Source organism: Centroberyx gerrardi, chromosome 3, assembly GCF_048128805.1.
Source record: "Centroberyx gerrardi isolate f3 chromosome 3, fCenGer3.hap1.cur.20231027, whole genome shotgun sequence".
Taxonomy (NCBI): domain Eukaryota; kingdom Metazoa; phylum Chordata; class Actinopteri; order Beryciformes; family Berycidae; genus Centroberyx; species Centroberyx gerrardi.
The window spans coordinates 31,799,101-31,820,509 of record NC_135999.1 but is presented as its reverse complement, the minus strand read 5'-3'; the positions used below and the strand labels follow the sequence as shown (position 1 = coordinate 31,820,509).

The following is a 21,409-nucleotide window of genomic DNA, read 5'->3' as shown; positions in this document are numbered from 1 at the left end:
GCAGTGCCAGTAGTCATAGTAGTAGTGTTATTACTAGTAGTAGTAGTAGTAGTAGTTTTAGATTAAATTTAGATCATATTTTTGTCATCAGATTACCTTTCAATTACAATTAGATTACATTTTTGTAATGAGATTACTTTTAAATTCTTTTTATTTTGCTTTTTTGTAATCACATTACATCACATGACATGAACCACCATGTATTTCAGAAATTCAGCAAATCAACTGACATCATCAGCTGAGGCAACACTGAACATTCCGACATTCATTTTGCAATAAAGTTAAATATCTTAAAAAGTTTTAAAAAGAGCAAAAAAGTAGCTCAAAGTATCCATAGTATTTGCAAAACATCAAATCAATCACCCATGCCATATTGTTTGACATTAGAAACAGCCAGGTGACAGCATTGTAGCTAGAGACAGCATCATTAAAGGGATAGTTCACCCAAAAATTTCAATTTGGTCATTATTGACTCATCCTCATGCCAGTACAAAATCGGAAGAGTGTTTTTTCTTCATGCAACTAACCCGGAGTTCGCCAAGCTCACTGCCAGAGCAACTTTCTTCCAAACAATTGCAGTGGAGAAAATGGAGGCCAGTCAATTAGGGCATCAGTTGGGAAGGGACTAATGGCTAGGAAGGGCACTATTGGGCCATCATACTGACATGAGTGCTACTGACGAATGGCAGGCGGATGTATCAGCACCACTATCAACCAGCAGGACAGTTACAGAAAGAGACTATTTCTGTAGTTCCTTAGGAGAACAGGGACAGAGGTCTGCATTTTCTTGTGCCCATGAAAACTAGAGATATGAGACTCATCCTGGATCTCCGCACGCTGAATGCGTGCATCATGCAAAGACCGCTCAGTATGCTTACATTAAGAAGCTACCGGACTTGGTGCAGCTGGGCCATTGGTTCCCCATGATAGACACCTCTGTTATTGATAGGAATATCAACAACAGGGAGAAGCGGAGTTAAAATAACAGTGGCCGTTCAACTGCAAGTTAAAGGCTAGTCAAAACCGTGTCCCTCGTTGTAATTGTTATGTGCAGCCTTAACAATGAGTGCCAGACGTGGATGCAGAACACTGAGACCTTGGAAAAAAAGATAATTATTTTACTGATGGAGATAAATAATTTCATTGATTATACAGGATTACCAGGATGAGTAAAGCAGTATGAGTCTGAGTCAGGATATGGTTTCTAGTACCAATCTGATTGAAATTCCAGTTATATGCTACTTTCCTCTACAGTATGCCATATACTAAGTCACTGCCACGATAAAGCATTTTATGAAGACACAGTTGTTCCCAATCTGAGCTTTTATTACAAATCAGAAAAAAACAAACAATTAATTTACATCCATGGAGGAAGTGTGTATGTGAGTCATCAGTATATGCATGTGTCTGTCTTGTTTCCATTTGTCTGTATGTACAGCCTCTGTCAACTTGTCTGGATGTGTGTTTACGTTTGCCTGTCTGCACTTCTGTCTTCCTGTCTAATAGCTTTTGGTGGTCTCGTATGCATCGGGGAAAGGAAGGCTGACATGTCCGCTTCCTGCCACTAGGGGGAGGATTCCAGCGTTGGGAACCACGTTCCAAGACAACGTCAACGTGATGTTCTTATTGGCCCTGGGGAAGAGACAGATGTGATGGTTAGCCAATCATAGCCTTAAAGTTACGTCAGAAACACTGGAATTATGAGTACAGCACACATGAACGAGACAACAAAATGGCAAATACAATGCAGAAAGTAGGAATGTAATGCTGTAGGCTCTATCTTCATTAAAAACCTTAGAAGAAAGATGATATATTGAGGTAAAATTCTACACGCAGGGGTTTTAGTTGCCAATAGATTGGTAAATGATGTTTCAAAATCAACAGGAAAATGACATTTGTGTTCTAGTTAGAGACAGATAAAGGGAGAATTCCATTTCACACTTTTACTGAATCAGCTGTTGTCATAAAACACCTACATGTAGACTATCATTTCAATACAAATCACCAACACCTGAAATGACACAGGGACAACAGTGAAAGCCATGCAGGGAGTGTGGTGTCTCACCTTAGTCCGTTCCCATCATCAAAGAAGAAGTATTTGGACTTCATGTCTCTCAGGTTCAGTTTGGTGTTTTCACCTCGAAGGACGATCTTATCCCACAGCACTACCTGGTTTAGAGACTGACACACACACACACAATTTGTTGACTTCAGAGGACATATCCCATAATTGCCCCACAGCCTGTGATGTTAGCTTGCAGCGAACAGGTAGTAGCATATTCTACAGATAAAGACACATCTGTGTGTTAAGGTTTGACCATTATGTTTTTTTAGGGTGTTTTCATGCCAGAAAATTACAAGGATTCAGTGTTTCCAACTCTCTGAAACAGCATTTGGACCATGGGACAATAAAAGTCGACATTGATATACAGGATAATAACAATAATACTAAAACATATTCATACATTCTTGTGTGGAATCGGATTAAAATGTCACATTAGAATCAAATTAGGTTAAGGGCTTCCCATAAACAACCAGTGTAGTACTGATCAATTCTACACTAAATATGTAATCAAACACATGGCAACATATACTGTACATCCTATTAGAGGTACCAAAGACTGGACCAAAGCCCAGATTTAAATAAAAGGCCAATAACAGACTGATATATTGGTCTAACCTGGGTGTGTGTGTGTGTGTGTTTGTGGTGAATATACTGTATATCTTACATTACTCTTTGTAGCGTACTCCGCAGACAGATAGAGAAACAGCTGTTTGACATTCCAGTCAAAAATTGGCTGCAAATGTTGGAAAAGTTAAGGAACAACATTCAAGTCCACATTAGAGTTAACCTTCAATAACCTAATACATCCAATTTTACGATCCCATTTTTCCCCACTGTCTCCGATGTATAGAAAATATTTCAGCACTAATTATTCTCACATGTACTGTACACTTGATCTCACTAGAACTTTGGACTCTGGTGCCCCCAAGCGGAATCGGGAAAGGTATAAAGAACTTCATTACCCACAAATCATGTAAGGTGACATCAATGAACTCTTAAAATAAAATAATAAAATAGCTGCATCTCTGCTCTCTATGGGTTTCTTCTGGCCACACCCCAATCAGTGATGTCAAAGCAGGTAACAATTTTGAAAACGTTGTGAAAATGTTGATTTCTAGAGAAACCCTTGAGGGCTTTGCCTACACAACATATCCAGGAGCCACTGGCAAACAGCACTTAAGCCAGGAACACTGTGTGACCCATTTTAATCTACGTGTCTCCCACTGTTGGGCCCAGAGCCAGAGCTTGAGAAGCGGCGGTATAAAGGATATTAGCCGAGAGGTCGAAGGTGATGAAACCCAGGTCACTCCGCTCTCTGGGTCCTGTAAAATCGTCTACATTCTTCCTGTTGGAGAGAGAGAGAGGGAGGGATATAGAGGGAGAGAGGAAGTGATGGACAAAGAGAGAGAGAATGAGGTGCTGTTGAAGTGCCCCGTATCGCCTCCAGCCCATAAGAAAGAAAAGCCTCTCCCTCCCCATTAAGTTACCAGGACAACTTGCATCAGGGCAGCAGACTTCATCTTATCAAACATCCAGTATGTGTTATAGTGGGTCCAACTCAGCTTTCTCATGCTTTGAAAGATTTTGATGCCACAGAGGCTGAAAAGTGGTTCTTTCTGTAGCTGCATTAAAACACATTGGACTGAGGGCTGAGCAGTTGGGGTATGATGTAATTTACCATACTTGATCCATGTTATTTATGACAATAGTTCTGATTGGTTAAGTTATTATTATTGGGTAATAAGTTACATATTGTCAGAGGTTGGTTTTAGCAATTTAACCATAATCTATAGGCTAAAGAAACACTACATTTCCATATTTGCAACTATGTGCTTCGTGACTTGAATTTGTTTTTGCACCTTTGATTTACTCACATGTGATTGATTTGTTAACATTAACATTTTTTTCCCCCCAATTTTAAAAGCTACATTCCTAGGGTACGTTTTTGTTATTATTTTATCCATTTTCTTAATATTTGAATTATTAAGCAACACGTTGTTTACGTGTAAATGTCATTTTATTTTATTACAGTTGTTGCTTGGCTTTTTATTGCAAAAAATGCTTTCAAATGTACAAGCACAAGTTGTCTTCAATTCATGAAAATCTGTATTTTACCTTGTTTTTTCATTGCAGAAATTCTTTTTCTAATTGCAGACTTTTGACAGGTGAATTATGACAATTGTTTCCTGCATAAAGCTGCAGAATTATTTAATTTTCCATGCAATGTAAATATTTTTGATATATGTAATGCACTTGTAAGAGTTTCTGACCCCATAAATATCATTATTCAATTGATTAAATTAATTTTATTTAAACTATCAATGCCATCCATTTATTTGACAGACGAAAATAAATTCTTCATCTTGGCAGGAAAGATGAGCCATATGTTTCCAGTCTTGTATTTCATGAATTCATGCATATTGTAGCAAGATGTGAGATGTTCAATAAAGCATTGCAATTACCATGAAGAAAAGTCATAATCAGGCAACTACATAAAAACTTTTGGACTGGAATCTGGTTTCAGATGCCCATTAACCACCACTGTACAGCAACCAGGTTTGCAAAATATTTTGCAAATCAAAATGTTGTATAGTTTCAATGGTCAGTACAACGTAACCAGATTGTATGCCTCTGGTCAAACTGTCCAAATCATCTATAACCCTGGTACAACCTGGTCAAAATACACCTATGGCCCTGGTATAACCTTCATGCAACTCTACCTATCCATGGCTCTAGTGCGAAATGGCCAAGATCTACATATAGCTCTGGTGGAACCTTTTCAAATGACACAGTTTCAAATGTAGCAAATCAGAGCTGTGATATTTGACAGAATACCAGCAGGGGAAAAAAGCCCTGCTAGATGTGTGTCTATTTGAGAGTAGCGCATCTGGCACCTACACTGGTCTTTGAACTATTAATTTCATAATGGAGTATGATGAAATGAAAGCATTACCAATAGCCGTTAGTTAAATACATATTTACAAGACAAAGCTGCATGTTAATACTGTGCTATCTACAGTATGCAGTAGCCCCGATACGTAACGTACACGAACGTCACGCCAAACGCCATTCAAAAATCTTACAGTGTTGCTTTGCTTACCAGCAAACATACATCCCTGCTGTAACATATTTTGATACTTTTTACGAATCATTACGGTCTTCCAATAAATTCGGCATACAAGTGGTCCACCAAGCAGCACTTATGTCAATAAATCTCACGTTGTGGGAAACAAAGGCGGACTGATTCTTAAAGTTGATATTTAGTTGAAATAAGCGCTGCTTGTTGTATTGGGTATAGGCCGAATTGAAGATTGACTACTAATATTCCCTCACAGGTCTTACGTTATGTTCTACCAGGTGTGTACTTTTGTCGATAAGATAGGCAAAATAAACCGTCAGATATTTAAATAGAGTGCCGTGTCTGTATTTCCATGCAAGAAAGGAAAATACCGGGGAAGCTAAATTAATTCTGAACTCTCACAGCTTGAGTCCGAAGATGTCGTATATGTTTACAGGGACACTTGACGTCTTTCACACTAAAATTAAAAACGTAAAGGAGCCATTATTTTACTTGAAATGGACTTATGCTGACAGCTGTTAAGGATGTGAGCTAACGTAATGAAGTCAACCTTACAGCATGACTCTGGAGACGTGGATGTCCACAGGAACTCTTCTGTCTTTGAAAGCTGTCGTGATGAAACAGCCGAAAGTTAAGGCCGCCATGACGCTCAGGGAGAAGGCGAAGAGAGAGTTGGCCCTCGACAGAACAGTATTCATCCTCAAATATCGGCTGAAGGTACAGGAATGATAATAATAACAATAAATCAATTACAATTGAATGTATTCCACTAGCGTTTACTGCTAGCTAGCTACTCAGTACAAATAGGAAGTGCGGAAAAGTCAAACTACCCAGAATATGAAAAATACACTTCCGGGCACAAGTTTCAAAATAACAGAATCATTGTCGAACATAGATGATCAGTTTATGCATATGATACGTTTTTAGTTTTTTTGTAATGGAGTGAACCAGAATGAAAATGAAGATGTACACATGAAAATGAACATATTTAAGGAGAACTTTGTATTAGATGAAAATACATTTTTTTCCCCAAATGTTCTTTTCACAATAGGCTACATCAATCATAGCCATATGGCAAGGCAAGAGAGGGCTGTCAAAATATATAAAATAATTCTCAAACACTAAACTTATACCAAACTACTTGGAAGGATGTCTACTATCTTGAAAAGTCAATTTTAACCCAGAGCAGCGGTGCAATGTTCCTAAAGGCTATTTTTACTCTTTTGTTTTGAAGGCAAAACGGCTTATTTTCCGGTATTTTCCGGTGTATCACTGTTAGCTTGACGCAGCAGGAAACAGGAAGGAAGCGCGAGTGATGAGTAGGCGGAAGTGGAGTGGAGAGTCTTCTTTGTTGGAATTTGTGGCGCAGGATGGAGGGAAGGAAGGCACCGGGCGACACCGTGTGGTGGAGAGTGGTTCCCGCACCTTGCTTTTCTTCGAGGTGTAAAAAGGTGGGTCTTTTTATTGTGATGACAGGTGGTACGGCTACACTGTTTATCCTCTTTAATGAAAAGCCAGTCCTTGGAGTGTAATCCTGAAAAGCTGCTCTAAGGAATCCTTAAAATCTATAATAATAATAATAATAATAATAGTTCAGTTCAGTTTTATTTTATTTATAGAGCAACATCACCGTAAAGGGTCTCTGCACACTTTACAACAAAATAAAAGCATTTATGAATACACAGTACTCACACATGCATAAATACACATACATTTGCACCATGTGGTATGTGGTATGCCCACACATGACATGGCAAGGATAATACCAAACATGGATACACATACACAACCACAATTCAAATTAAAACCCACATGGATACACATACTTATGACGAGGATAACTGAGGGGAAATAGTCGAGGTAGTAAAAAAAATAATAGTAACAATAGTAAAACATTGATAAATTGTTACTGAGCAGGTGACAGTATGTTCATCTAGCCAGTGAAACTAGGGAGAGCCGTAGTGTAGAGTCCTCCTCTCTTACAGTCGAGGGAAGAGTATTCCAGAGAGAAGGGGCGCGATGTGGAAATGCTCTACTCCCAACTATTTTTTTGTTAAACCCGGAGACCGTCAGATAACCAGCACCTAGAGAGCATAAAGGGCGTCCTGGAATACACGGTTTAATCAAGTCAGATATGACGGTGCCAATCCATTTAAGGCCTTGTTGGTCAGGAGGAGCACCTTAAAATCAGCTCTGGCCTGTATTGGCAACCAGTGCAGGGATATAAGTGTTGGTGTTATATGGTCAAACTTCCTTGCTCTGGTCAGGACTCTAGCTGCTGCATTTTGGACTAATTGAAGAGCCTTTGTAGTAGTTGAAGGTAGGCCGGAGAAGAATGCATTGCAATAATCTATTCTTGATGTTATGAATGCATGCACCAGGATTTCAGCCAATCTGCCAATGAAAGAATTGGACAGATCCTAGCTAAATTGCATAGGTGGAAGAAAGCGGATTTAATGTGTGGTTCAAAGATAGAGAGGGATCAAAGACTACTCCTAGATTCTTGACTGCCTGCCTTTGGGAAATTGAGCAGCCATCAAGGTTCATGGTTACGTCTTTGAACAGAAACCCATGTCTGGCTGGACCAACCAGCAACAGCTCAGTTTTACTGGCATTTAAGATCAAGAAGTTTCTACACACCCAGCTTTTGATTTCGGATTAGCAGTTCTCTAGGTTCAGAAGGTTGGAGGAGTCATTGGCTGTTACAGGGAGGTAGATTTGTGTATCGTCAGCATAACAATGAAAGTTTATGCCAAACTTTCTGAATATGTGCCCAAGGGGTAGCATGTACACAGAAAAAAGTAGCGGGCCAAGAACTGACCCTTGTGGGACTCCATGTCTGATGCTTGAGTAGTCTGAAATGGAGTTGTTATATAATACCACACGCTGTCATCTTGTTTGTATAGCAGCTTTTCAAAAAGAGTTTATAAGCACTTTACAGAGCATAAAATGACAGCACATAAAAAACTGGACAATAATAGTCAATAATAAATTAGTTGATAATAAATTGGAACAAATCTGATCTAAGAATTGTTACAGAATGTAATTTTATATTTAAAGGACTGAAGTACTTTAGCTAGCCTCAGCTCCTCGGGCAGGTTGTTCCACAGTATGGGGCTTCAGTCTAGACTGTGGAACCTGTCCCTATAGGTCCCTATACATTAATTTGATTGCGATATAACTCCTGGCCACATGTGGCAGCACTGAGTGACTTGCTGAGGCATACTCTGCGTGGCAAAAAAGTCGTATTGGGAAAATGATGGTTTAACCATAAGGGGGTAGGACTTTAACTCGTACCTTCGGCAGGAGTTGCTATTTTGTGTGTGAAGTAACACTACTTCCCCACTTCCCCAATGGCCGGTCCGTTAAAATTTTAAGCTGTTTGGGGGATTAATACATGCCGAATTTACCAGAACACCCTACTGATTAGTAATAAAGTCTCAAATTATATTTTCTGATGTGTGTTTTTTGCCGATAAGTAAGGAAAAACAGGTTTTTTGAACTGACCTTGGCATGGTAGGAGGGCCTTCAAACAACAACAAAAACACAGCCTGTTTTTGAATGCAGAAATCTCACGTGCGCCGTGGCTGTTCACTTTGTTTCTCTCACTACCATTTGGGAACCTCTGCTGACATTTACTTGTCATATTATGCTTCAGTAAAGCAGAAATATTACACATTTAACCTTTAATTCCTTTGGTCTGTCTCAGGTTCGTCCATCTTTCAATAGCAATACCTTCATGCCCATTGTTGGAGGAGGCTGGTTGAGCTAGGATGGATATAAAGGGTGGGAGGAGCTCCAGCTGTATGGGAGGAGCTTTTTTACAGCCTGTAAAATGTACATCGAACTGTATAGGGGGCAACAACCAACCAAATGGGGGATGAATTGATTAGAAGTTCATCCTTACACCATCACCTTTAGACCTACTGAGAAGATGGGCTAGATTAAAGTGAAATTTTACATAGACTGCCTTTTATAAATATTGCATAATTGCACTGAAGAGCCCTCTTAAGAACTCTCTTCGATTTTTTTAACATCTGTCTTAAAAGCACTGTTGTGAATCCGGCCCTTGGTGTTCAAGCTGTGTGTTGAATTAAAATTCAAACAGCCACAGTTTGACCTACTTTAAGATGCTGCTGCTGGTGGCTGCTGTCTATATATACGGCATCTGCTGCTTAAGTTACACTGCTATGTGGCGTGTGTGTGTGTGTGTATATGTGTATGTGTGTGTTGGGGGTGGGGTGGAGGGTTATAATACTTGAAACCAAGCTTTGCTGAGCTATATGTAACAATGCTGTTTGTTAGAGTGATACTCATATATGGGGCCGATATTGGTCTTTTATTAAAAGTCAGATCTAGTACAGTCAGTGCGCTCCACCTCTGATATGATGGAGGTTTTCAGGAATTTATTGCATTTTTTGCCATGAAAATCGTCATATTTAAATGACCACATTTAAATGACCAGCACACACACACACACACACACACACACACACACACACACACACACACACAACACAAGCACACAGGTGAAGGTCTGACATTGGCTGTCTAATCTAAGGCCAGAACAAAAATAGAATCTCTCTCTCTCTCACTCCATCCCCCACCCTGCCCTCTCGCTCTCGCTCTCTCTCTCGCTCCCTTCCCTCCACACGTGGGCATGAATGTGATGTCGACATGCGCGCGGAACAGAACAACAACAAAGTCGTTCGCCCAATCAGAGAGCTTCGCCCGCCTACCCCCGCCCCCTCCCGCTCTCCTGCTCTCGGCTTGGCTCGTGCTCCGCTGCTGCAGCCGTAGTTTGAGTGTTAAAGCGCGTGAGGTGTCGCCGCGGGAACATGCCAGAGGTTCCGTCCAAAGCTCCGGATCTGTCCCGGAAGAGAGGCGTTCAGTCCGGACCGCTACCCGAACATGGCCCGGAGAGGAAGAAGGCCTGCTGGGGCATCCTGACCAGCCAAGGTCGGTCCACTGTTACTGCTATTGATAGATGCACGCACAGGTTGTTTATTAGCCTGCTATGACTGTAACTGGTAGGCCTACTATTGCTATTGATGTTACTGCAACTACCACCACTAGTGCTACTACCAATACTACTACTATTACAACTAAAGTTACTGCTACTACCACTACCTATTACTACTACTAGCGTACTACTACTACTACTAATACTACTACTAAAGGCTACCTGTACTGTGACTTCTTGTTCTTCTTGACTCAGAGGTTAAAGTGTGAATGGTCAGCTAATTCAGAGGTATGCCAACCATATAGGATGCACTGATAAATTAATAACTCCAGTCCACCCATTTAAAGAGGAAGCAATGAATAATTTAAGATGTCAAAAATACATATGTGGAGGAGGAAGGGGGTCTCGAGTCTGTTACATACTACATTGGCATTAACAATGAAAAAGAATGCGCTTATTGTTTTTTTGAGGGCTATCCCCAGCTGTTGGTGAAAACATCTTCATCCATGTGGTGATGATGAAGGTGGACAAGATTGTTTTGTCTTGGGTCTTTTTCCACAGAGCTTTGGTCATTTCCTCTTGATTTCCTGAAATGCTGTCAGAAGAGGGAGAACAGTCACACAGCGCTATTGTAGGAAAGTTACAACCAAGGCATCGTACAGGAGAATCATGGCTGAAGTTTGAATGCAAGGAGGGAAATGCTCACGATGAGAGAGGAGATGTCACATCATTTATATTACCCTATAGCCTATGTATAATACATTATAGCATATGGAGGGGGGCTGCAGATGTATCCCATACATTGAATAGTCAGGGTAACGTGACATGGCATATACACTGGAGTATTTACTTCTATTGCGCATACTTGGTCCTCCATAAGCGCTACAAGGGGAGAAACTACCATAACAATAGGCCAAATTAGACTTTTACCGAAGCCTGTTGGCAAGACACCAAATGAATCTTGCCCCCAAACAAATGCTTTTAAAAACGTATATTGCTCGGGTTTTTACTGCAGGTATAGTTGAATTCAGTTTTTTGATGATTGCTTCAATTGCAAGATCAGTCTTTAGCTACATATTCATCCGCCATTGCTTCCTGGAATGATCACACCATTAGCCAAGACCCTGCCCACAAATGTAATAATCCAATCAAAATTCCAGAACATCCCAGTGATCGGATTGCCCAGACCAGACCTACGAAGCATCAAAAAATTCAAACAATGTAGGCGTGTCTAATGTGCGGAAACAAACTAACAATTCAGAGGAAAAACAATTGTAAACACGGGCTTCGGAGGGCTGGGGCCGGGCTACATGTGAACAGCTTAATTGAATTCTCATAATCAGAGTAAGAGCAATAGTCGCATTAGTTGAACAGTGTTAACCTAGCTCCTGCTGTAAAGTTATGTCTATTGGTTGGATTTAACCAACCTCAACATCAACCAGGCTACGACACCACACACTTGCAAAAGTAAGACAAACAATGGGTTGACAGTGTGAGGTTGACATTGACCTCAATGGCAAATGTATGGGGGTATTATTGTTTCAAAATAAAATAAATAAATAGTGTGAACATGTCACAAATAAAATGAAATCCACAAATAAATAATATGCAATAAACAAATATGTTTTATGCTTTACAAACAAAATAATTGGTTCACAAATATGTTTATGCACTCACAAATAAATCTTGCTCGAACATTACACAAATAAAATAAGATCCACAAATATTTTTGGTCTCTTACAAACAAAATAATTGGTTCACAAATATGTTTTTTACATGTAAGCATCACCTGGCATTTGTGGAATCACTTGCGCTTTTGTGGAATCGCTTGCATTTATTTGTGGATTTTTGAGACAATCCTACCAACAAGAAGGGCAAACTGATCCACAAATAGCTGTTTTTTTCCACTGAGTCTACTCCAGCCAATCAGATTTGAAGATATCCCTTGGCTAACGCCCACATTACTCTGACCAATTACAACACGTATTTGCTCATTTCAACCAATCAGCTCACCTCTAGGCCACGGCATACGCTCAAAGCGCATTCACCACTTCTTCTTCCGATGTTGACCAAGGAGGTTGACAACTATGCGGCTAGCTGGCTGCTAGCGGAGGCTGCTAGCTGTATCCATCAAGCTAGATGACAGTAAACTCAACCTACAAGTCCACTGACATTTAGTTTTAACAGGCAAGACTGTACTATCAGAACAGTAACGGATGATTTATATTTTGGTGTATTTTCTCTGCCGAATAAATAGGTCACTTGCAAGCTAGCTAACATTGCTGTAATTAATCAGCTACACGTAGCAATCTGCAGTTCTATGCACCTACTTACTATTGTATAATTATTTATAATTTAGAAGTGGTGAATGCGCTTCGAGCGTATGCCGTGGCCTAGAGGTGAGCTGATTGGTTGAAATGAGCAAATACGTCTTGTAATTGGTCAGAGTAATGTGGGCGTTAGCCAAGGGATATCTTCAAATCTGATTGGCTGGAGTAGACTCAGTGGAAAAAAACAGCTATTTGTGGATCAGTTTGCCCTTCTTGCTGGTAGGATTGTCTCAAAAATCCACAAATAAACTAGTGCAGTGCCCGTTCAAAATAGGCGTAGGCCATCAGTCGCTTGCTTTGAACCCCGCTGCTGCACAGAGCGCTGTTCGCTTGTTTATTCAAAGTTTATTAATATATTGAACATGTTGTGTGTCACTGCACGTCCTTGGGTCCCCAGCAATACACCCGCCAAGTGTGAAGTAGATCGGACGAACGGTTCTCGAGATATGCGAAGGACACACATACAGACAGAGATTCCTTGCTTTATAGTATGATGCAAGCGATTCCACAAAAGCGCAAGTGATTCCACAAATGCCAGGTGATGCTTACATGTAAAAAACATATTTGTGAACCAATTATTTTGTTTGTAAGATACCAAAAATATTTGTGGATCTTATTTTATTTGTGTAATGTTCGAGCGAGATTTATTTGTGAGTGCATAAACATATTTGTGAACCAATTATTTTGTTTGTAAAACACAAAACATATTTGTGGATCTTATTTTATTTGTGTATCATTCATATTATTTATTTGCGGATTTCATTTTATTTGTGCCATGTTCACATTATTTATTTATTTTATTTTGAAACAATAATACCCCCATACAAATGCTGTCAATTTGAAACCAAAAGTAAAGTTATCAAACTGACAGCAACCCCTGCCCCCCCACACACACACAGACACACACACACACACACAAAACACACAAACACACTTTTGTGTACCTTGGAACTAAAAGTATGTCTATGTCTCAGTAGCAACGGCGACGTACTGACATAAATAACTGACAGTAACGTTATCAACTGTAACAGCAATAACATGCAAACACCCCCTTCATTTACCTTTGAGTGTTGAAAGGCTCGGGATTAATGGCTCACCGAAATGACTTGTGTGTTGTGGCATCGTCAACAGACCAACTCTAAACTCACAGCCGAACGACCAATTAGATGATTCCTCATGTGAAGAAGGATTATGCGAGATTCAATGCAAACTGAGCTAAGGTTGTGTGAAAAATTGTATACAAGTAAAATGTCAGCACAATACAAAAGATATAGAAACATACTGTACTGTGACACAGGTTTCTGACTTATTGACTGAAGGATTACTGACTGACTCACTGGTTTTCTTACTGACTGGTTTACTGACTGAAGTTGACTGACTGAATGACTCACTGGCTTTCTGGTTGACTGACTGACATTTGTATTTTAATGATGTATGATGGTATGGGATGTTGTGCACCTCCATCTCCTATCAAATAATTAATAAATGTAACACTTCAGTTGTCATGTGGACTACAGTTTGACAGATATGGTTTTTCAAAGGCCAATACCGGCATTTGGATTGAAGCAGATTTTGTTCTCAAACCAAAAAAACAAATATCAAAGCAGTTTTATAATTCCAGTATTTAGCATGGTGATACATTACCTCTTCACTAGACGTTTCTGTTGGATTTCTGCTCTAACTAGCTAGCCTACTTACTCTATTGTGAAAATGTGACCTGTCAATGATGCAATTCCTTGGTTGCCGATAGAGGGCGATAAAAGTCATAAATTACTTAATTCCCCTTTAAATCTGACCATTTTCTTTTCTTCTTTTTTTTCTCTCCCCTTTTTTATTTATATTTATATTTTTTTATTTCACTTAAAATTTCCTTTCCTTTATTTTTCTTAATTTACCATTGTTAGACTATCGTGTGTGGGTCAGTGTGTGCGTGTGTGCGTGCATGTGGGTACGTGTGCATGTACTTGTTTGTAACTATGTGAATGTGTCTTTATTCACATGGCACCTTACTCATCCTCTGTCATTTTGTAAATGTGTTTTGTTAGTTGCTGTAATCATTAAAAACATGAAATAAACAAATAAAAAAAATCCCCCAGAATTCTGTTCTAGTTAGGGTGGAAAAGCCTCTGAAACAACATTTAGACCATGAGACACTAAAACTCTCCACTGAAACCTATGCTACTACTACTACTAATAATAATAATCATAATAATAAAAACATTCATGTATACTTGTGGAATCTGATCAGAATGTCTCATCAGAATCAGTTCAGGTTAATTCTGGTTCCCATAGACAACCAGTGTAGTATTGATCTATTCTACAATAAATATGTAATCAATCAAACTGCATCATAGCCATCATATCAGAGGTGGACCACACTGACTGGACCAAATCTGATGTTTAATAAAAGGACAATATCCAACCCATATATCGGTCTAACCCAATATGGAGTATAGCAATAACTCTGTCTGTCTTTCCATCCCAGTTTCTTTCTCTCTTTTCCTGTCAATGTGTATTCATCTGTGCTTGTGTTTGTTTCTCATCCGCTCTCTTTTTCTTCTCTTTCTGTCTCTCTGTCACTGCTGTGAAGGATTACAGCTCACATGGTATAGCTCAGATTATTCATGAACAGCAGCCAGTAGAGAGAGAGAGAGCTAGGGAGAGAGATAGAGAGAGAGAGATTGCAGGGCGAAAGAGGCAGCGAGAGAGTAGCGGGGAATAGACGGAGAGCAAAGAGAGAGAGAGATGAAGGGAGAAAAAGCAGAAAGGAAGGGAAAGGGTGACCGAGAGAGAGAGAGAAGATATTGAGATATTGAGACAAGTGTGAAAAGAAATGGCCGAGAGGGAGGGAGGGAGTGAAAGAGGTTTCTGCGTGGGAACTGTTGTTGTTGCTCATAACCTTTCCAATATGGCTGCCGACAAGAACCATTCAGACGAGTTCCAGCTTCCGGGACAGGAATGACCTTACAGCCATGGCTGACCTAAACATGGCTGCCTGGCTGGTTAAGATTAGAGGAGAGTACTGAAGCCCTTTCTACATGTTGTGTGTTATTTTGGCTAACATATGTAATTATTTAGTTAGTCGGTGAGTGAGTGAGTTAGCTATATTTGGAGAATACCAAAGCCCTTTCTGCATGTTGTGTGTTTGTTTGAATAGCTTAGTCAGTCAGGTAGCTAATTAGCTAAATAGTTGTTTTGTCAGTGAGTAAGTGAGTGAGTGAGTGGGTTAGTTAGTGAGCTAGCTTGTTAGTTAGCTAGTCAGATAGTGAGTTAGTTAGTTCATAAGCTAGTCATGTCAGTTTTTAGTCAGAGTTAGTAAACTAGTTACTTGTTTTTTCTGTTAGTAAGCTAACTAGCTAGTTTGTTAGTTAGTTGTGGTCTCTGTCCAGTGCTGTTACATTAACTGGTATGTATAGTTAATGTGATGTGACTATACTGCATCAGCAGTCAGTCAGTTATTCAGTTAGTTAGTTATTCAGTTAGTTAGTCATTATTTTTAGTTGCCGTCGTCTCTCACCAGTGTTGAGTATTCAGTATAGCAGGTAATGTGATCTTCCAGCCTGAGAGACTCTACATTACACTAGGCCAACCGTTATCAGGCCTGGAGTCAGTTCGCTTCCACTTCATTCAAAATGTCTTATACCTACCGGTGGCTGGATGTGCCATGGGGAGACGGAGATATGGGTATGTATGGATGTGTGTGTGTGGTGTATACTGAGGTGTATATATATATTATTGCTGACAGAGCTGTTGAGGAAGAGCTTGCTAGCACTAAATATAACCACAGAGAGGCATGCTGAAGTCCTGCCAGAGTCTTAGCTGTTGTATTGTACAACTCAGTCATCATTACGGTTAGACGGATATTGGTTTGTCAGTGTATCAAGATATCAGCCACTCAGTGTGGTCCACCTCAGATATGATGGAGGTTCCTCCCTGACCACAGCTAGTGAATAGGGTTTTATTTTATATTTGTTATTATTTATTATTTTCATATCACATGACCAGAGAAATCATTCCAGTGTGGTGTGGGAATATTGTACTCAACAGTCTGCAAAACCTGCAATGACATTTTTTTTTCTTTGCATGTTATTTAGTCATTTCATTTTTTGTGAATTAATTAGTTTCCCCTACCACTGAATAGATGGGGTGGGTCACCCTGCCTTAAGGAGCTGCTAACCCTAAAAGAATTTCATTACCCTGGTTTCTGTTCTCCAGTTTCAGAGGCTTTTCAACCCTGACAAGAATGTAACACTGAATTTTTTGGGGTATGAAAATGGTCAATTTAAAGATATTTAAAATAAGGCACAAAATATCAGCTAATATTGGTGTTGACCTTGAAAAACCCATACGGGTCTTACGTCTGAACTACACAGCATGCGTAACATTTGCGTATCCAAACTTGACGCGGCCCGGTATATAGTTGACAGACCTGTATGGAACTTGCGCATTGGTCAATAAAGTGACATATATTCTGTTACACTGATATGATGAAAAATGTGTGTATATATAGATTATAGTCTTTCTGTCTCTGTCTCTCCAGGCTCCTGGGCTGATCGCTCTCCCCTCCATGAAGCAGCTTCTCAGGGTCGCCTGCTCGCCCTCCGCACCCTGCTGGCCCAGGTCTCACACACACACACACAGATACAAATTGTGATTGGCCGACAGGGGGCACAGGGCTGATTCAGCTAGATTTACAATATTTATTTTTATTTTTACATTTTTTATAATTAGAAAATTGTTAACATGCTCACCAGACAGAACTCTCTACCAGAGACACAGAGATGATTTTGGTGCCAATCCTCTTGTCAGATATGGTGTAAGGTGACCAATGGGTAATAATAATAATAATAATGATGTTGTGTGTTTTCATTTTTCAGGGATACCATGCCAACATAGTCACCATTGATCATGTGACGCCTCTCCACGAAGCCTGTCTATCAGACCATGTAGCGTGTGTCAGAGCATTAATACACGCTGGAGCTAATGTAAATATTCTTCTTCTTATGATTATTATTACGAGGTCTCTGTCGGAGCAAAAAGACTAACGTGTGTCTCTGTGTGTGTGTGTGTGTGTGTGTGTGTGTGTGTGTGTGTGTGTGTGTGTGTGCACACCCAGGTGAATGCTGCTACCATTGACGGTGTAACTCCGCTGTACAACTGCAGTTCGTCCGGGAGTGTCGGCTGTATGAAACTGTTACTACAGAATGGGGCACACACACACACACTGCACACACACCTTCCCTCCGCTCTGCACGAAGCTTGCAAGAGAGGTATGTACACACACACACACACACACACACTCAGGTCAGCTCTGATGCATTCGATTTTCAACCATGAATTGATTTTAATGAGACATTTTGAACTTTCCATAGTTGTAGCTAATGTGTGTGTGTGTGTGTGTGTGTGTGTGTGTGTGTGTGTGTGTGTGTGTCTGCAGGTCATAGTCAGTGTGTAGAGTTACTGCTGTCCAGTGGAGCAGATCCAGACTATGAAGTGTCCCACCTGGGCTCCCCTCTCTATATGAGCTGTCTGCACCAGCACACAGCCTGCTCCCAGATACTACTGCACAGAGGTATTATTCTACTGCATTCTGCTGTACTCTATTCTATTCTACTGCATTCTGCTGTACTCTATTCTATTCTACTGCATTCTACTGCACGGAGGTACCACTCTCCTCTGTTCTACTCATACTCAACTTTTTTACTCGACTGTAAAAAAAAAAAGATGGACGTAGTGAGTGTGACGTCACCCATTGGTTTCTGAAGACTCATTTTGAAGGCTGGAGATTGTGTTTACGATCGCCGCCATGTTCCATACTACTGTATATACTCTACTCTTCTATTCTACTACACCAAGGTCAGATTTAACTCTGATTTAACCTCTCCTCTCCTCTCCTCTCCTCTCCTCTCCTCTAGGAGCCAGTGTTAGTGTTGGCAGAGGAAGCGACAGTCCCCTCCATGCAGCAGTGAGACAGGACAGCGCCGATCAGGTCTCAGTGTTGTTGGACTACGGAGCGGACGTCAACTTGAGAGACAGCAACAACCAGCGGCCTGTGGAGCTAGCACCCCCTGGTGGCAAGACACAACAACTGCTGCTGGCATATGAAGGTACTGCAATACCTTCTACTGCAGTGGTTTTTCAATCATGGTCCATGGAAGCTCAAGAGTCTGCAGGTTTTCATTCCAACTGACTACACTGATTAGCATGGAAAGAGATTAGTGCCACTAGAGATGTATTTGAATTACATACATTTGAATTTGTCACACTCATTTTGAACTGTTGCATTTTTTGAATAAATAAAAAATTAACTTTGTACAATTTCAAATTGAATGCAGTGGCATGAAACTGAATGTGATTATTGTTGTATTTAACTTTTAACTATAATTTCAAATTCAGTTTTCTCAATTCAAATGCAGTTTTCTCCATTCAGTCAAGCAAAATTCAATCCAACAATCCTTTGTCTCCGTTTTTGTCCTTGCTCTCCGACATTGCTGGATTTTTGAATTGAGAAATCTGAATTTGAAATTATAGTTTATAGTAAATATATAGTAAAATTCAATAATAATCACGTTCAATTTCAACTCATTGCATTACATTTTGAAATGTGCTGTACAAATTAAATGTTTTAATTCTTATTCAGCAAATTCATGTTTTGAATTCTACAGCTGAATATGAGCATGACATTAAAAACATTAAAAAGTTGCTCTGCTGGCACTAATCTCTTTCCATAGAGTAGTTCCTCTTCTCTGGTTGTGTTAAAGAAATGAAAAAAAAAAACATCAAACATAGAGACTACTTTTCAGGTTGGACTGACATCTACTGGTTAAAAAAGCATGCTATTGCAATTGCAATCTGCTATTGGCTGATCTTGGTTGCTATTGGCCACATTGATCCATGACAAACCATGACAAAACAGGTAACCTATATCACAGGTAACCAAGATCATCCAATGGCAGATTCCAATTGCAATAGCACACTAGTCTACAGTCAACATCTAGTGGTGAAACGTAGGCTACTGCACTGGCAATCTGCTATTGGCTGGTCTTTGTGCAAGGTGATGTCACCACCTGTTGTACTCTATGGAAGGTGACATCACCTGGCTCAAAGACCACTGAGCTGTTGGTCTTTGTGCCAGGTGATGTCACCACCTGTTGTACTCTATAGAAAGTGACATCACCTGGCACAAAGACCAGCCAATAGCAGATGGCCAGTTCAGCACCCTACTTTTCACCAGTGGGGTTTAGTTACTCTTTAATCAGTGAAATCAGCTGCTGCCGTGTTTAGTTGGAATGAAAACTTGCAGACTCTGAGAGTCAGTACATGTGCAGTACATCTCTACTGACTTGTCAGTCTATGGAAATACAGTGTCTACATCGGTCCATGCTTAATATTCAAAACACAAACAAAATGTAAAATTGGGTGTGATATTCAAAACTCTGTTTGTTGACAGAGGGTTTTTGAAGGCTGTTGCAGATGTTTTTGTATTGAAGCTAACAATAGCTGATATTTGCGGCTATTCAATATCTTTGAATTTGACCATTTTCATGCAAAAATAAATAAATAAATAAATTCCAAGTATTCAGTGTTTACCCCAGGATTTTATTCTTGTCGGGACGTAAGAGACAGGCAACCACTGAGCTGTATAATAATAATAATTCTCTCTCTCTCTCCAGTCTCTCCTAGGAGTCTCTGCCAGTTGTGTCGTCTCCTGATCAGGAATCTGATTGGTCGATCCAGACTGAAGCTCCTCCCCCTCCTGCCCCTTCCTCCCTTGCTTACGCACTACCTGCAGGACCCGTAGACACACGCACACACACACACACACACACACACAACATGACAATGATATATTGAAACTCATATGCCATTGCTTTAACATTTAAAGTTGAGATGAGTTGCGCCCCATTTCCCTGTTAACACATCATCACCAACAATTTGGTTTAAAATGCTGTAGATATGGGTAGAGCCTGCTTTAACCTCATGATACACTTTAGACAGCCTGGGCATACAGAATATTGACCCTTGTGTTACCAAAATTGCCACAATTCTGGTACATTTTAATGTTTATTTAATATGACTGAAGATTTTTTTTTCCCCGTTTCAAATGACTGATTGCCTGACTGATAATGACATCTGACCCAGACTTTCAAATGCCTTTGACTCTGTAAATGGTTTGTGTACAGTTTGTCTTTTTGTGGTTACTAATAACTTATTTGCCATCGACAAGTGCTGGCCTTCGAGAATCTACATGCAAATGCCAATAAATAAGGTAAAATCCACGACATGGCCACTGTGAGCTGTGCAGCATTCTAAAAATAAGCTTTCATAAATCAACCAGACTCGTAACAATAGATGTGGAGGAGGGTTAAACCGATATATCCATTTGCTGATGTATGGGGCCAATATTGGTCTTTTATTAAAAATGGGATACGGTCTAGTCAGTGTTACATTCAACCCAGTCTCCATCATGTTCGTCTGGTTAAATGCATCCCAGTCTCTGTCATTACTCTGAGTCTTACAAGCAGGGTATTGTGTTTGCATTGTCATAATGTATTGACAGTAATGTGTCAAGTGTTTCATTGTAAATAAGAATTTGTTCTTGATTGACTATCCTGGTTAGATGAAGGCTAAATGAAATGAATAAAAACAAACACATTGAACATTTGTTGCTGCTTCAAATGAATAACATTTCTCTGTTTTTTGGTGGAACAGCTGTGAGCTACAGCAGTGACTTTTAGCATTATTATCTTTTCTTTAACAACATACAGTAACATACAAAGAGCTCAAAATTCATTAATTCATTCTATCTAACCCTAACCCTAATCCACCACCACTCAACTCCACTCTGAATAGGCTCAACACTGCTCAACTATTGCCAACAGATTTTTCTGCATTCCCAGAACAATCAATCAATCTTTATTTATATAGCGCCTTTCTAAAACAAAGTTACAAAGTGCTTTACAAGAGATAAA

General features: G+C 39.9%; 2 protein-coding genes across 3 annotated transcripts; one reads left to right on the top strand and one right to left on the bottom strand.

Moving 5' to 3' along the window:
* Window positions 1–1,305: 1,305 nt before the first annotated feature.
* Window positions 1,306–5,948, bottom strand: spcs3 (signal peptidase complex subunit 3). Its single transcript, XM_071919815.1, has 5 exons — window positions 5,700–5,948; window positions 3,337–3,410; window positions 2,730–2,806; window positions 2,066–2,181; window positions 1,306–1,632 (listed from the first exon to the last, which is right to left on the bottom strand). The coding sequence occupies exons 1-5, from the start codon at window positions 5,840–5,842 to the stop codon at window positions 1,500–1,502; spliced, it is 543 nt and encodes a 180-aa protein (XP_071775916.1). The 5' UTR covers window positions 5,843–5,948; the 3' UTR covers window positions 1,306–1,499.
* A 4,026-nt stretch (window positions 5,949–9,974) lies between these two features.
* LOC139927617 (ankyrin repeat and SOCS box protein 5-like) lies at window positions 9,975–21,083 on the top strand. Of its 2 annotated transcripts, none has more exons than XM_071919813.2 (7): window positions 9,975–10,103; window positions 16,978–17,057; window positions 17,315–17,422; window positions 17,554–17,707; window positions 17,875–18,009; window positions 18,353–18,544; window positions 20,111–21,083. In XM_071919813.2, exons 1-7 carry the CDS (start codon window positions 9,983–9,985, stop codon window positions 20,236–20,238), a joined length of 918 nt encoding a protein of 305 aa, XP_071775914.1. In that variant the 5' UTR covers window positions 9,975–9,982; the 3' UTR covers window positions 20,239–21,083. The 2 variants fall into 2 exon arrangements, with proteins under 2 accessions (XP_071775914.1, XP_071775915.2); XM_071919814.2 differs by lacking the exon at window positions 9,975–10,103 and adding an exon at window positions 15,954–16,121.
* The last annotated feature ends 326 nt before the right edge of the window (window positions 21,084–21,409 follow it).

Coding starts and splice junctions, on each gene's coding strand:
- spcs3 (XM_071919815.1), bottom strand. CDS start 5,842: ATGAATACTGTTCTGTCGAGGGCCAACTCTCTCTTCGCCTTCTCCCTG. Junction 3,411..5,699: donor CACGTCTCCAGAGTCATGCT/GTAAGGTTGACT, acceptor TCTCTCCAACAG/GAAGAATGTAGACGATTTTA. Junction 2,182..2,729: donor AGTACGCTACAAAGAGTAAT/GTAAGATATACA, acceptor TGTGTGTGTCAG/TCTCTAAACCAGGTAGTGCT.
- LOC139927617 (XM_071919813.2), top strand. CDS start 9,983: ATGCCAGAGGTTCCGTCCAAAGCTCCGGATCTGTCCCGGAAGAGAGGC. Junction 17,423..17,553: donor TAATACACGCTGGAGCTAAT/GTAAATATTCTT, acceptor GTGCACACCCAG/GTGAATGCTGCTACCATTGA. Junction 18,545..20,110: donor ACTGCTGCTGGCATATGAAG/GTACTGCAATAC, acceptor CTCTCTCTCCAG/TCTCTCCTAGGAGTCTCTGC.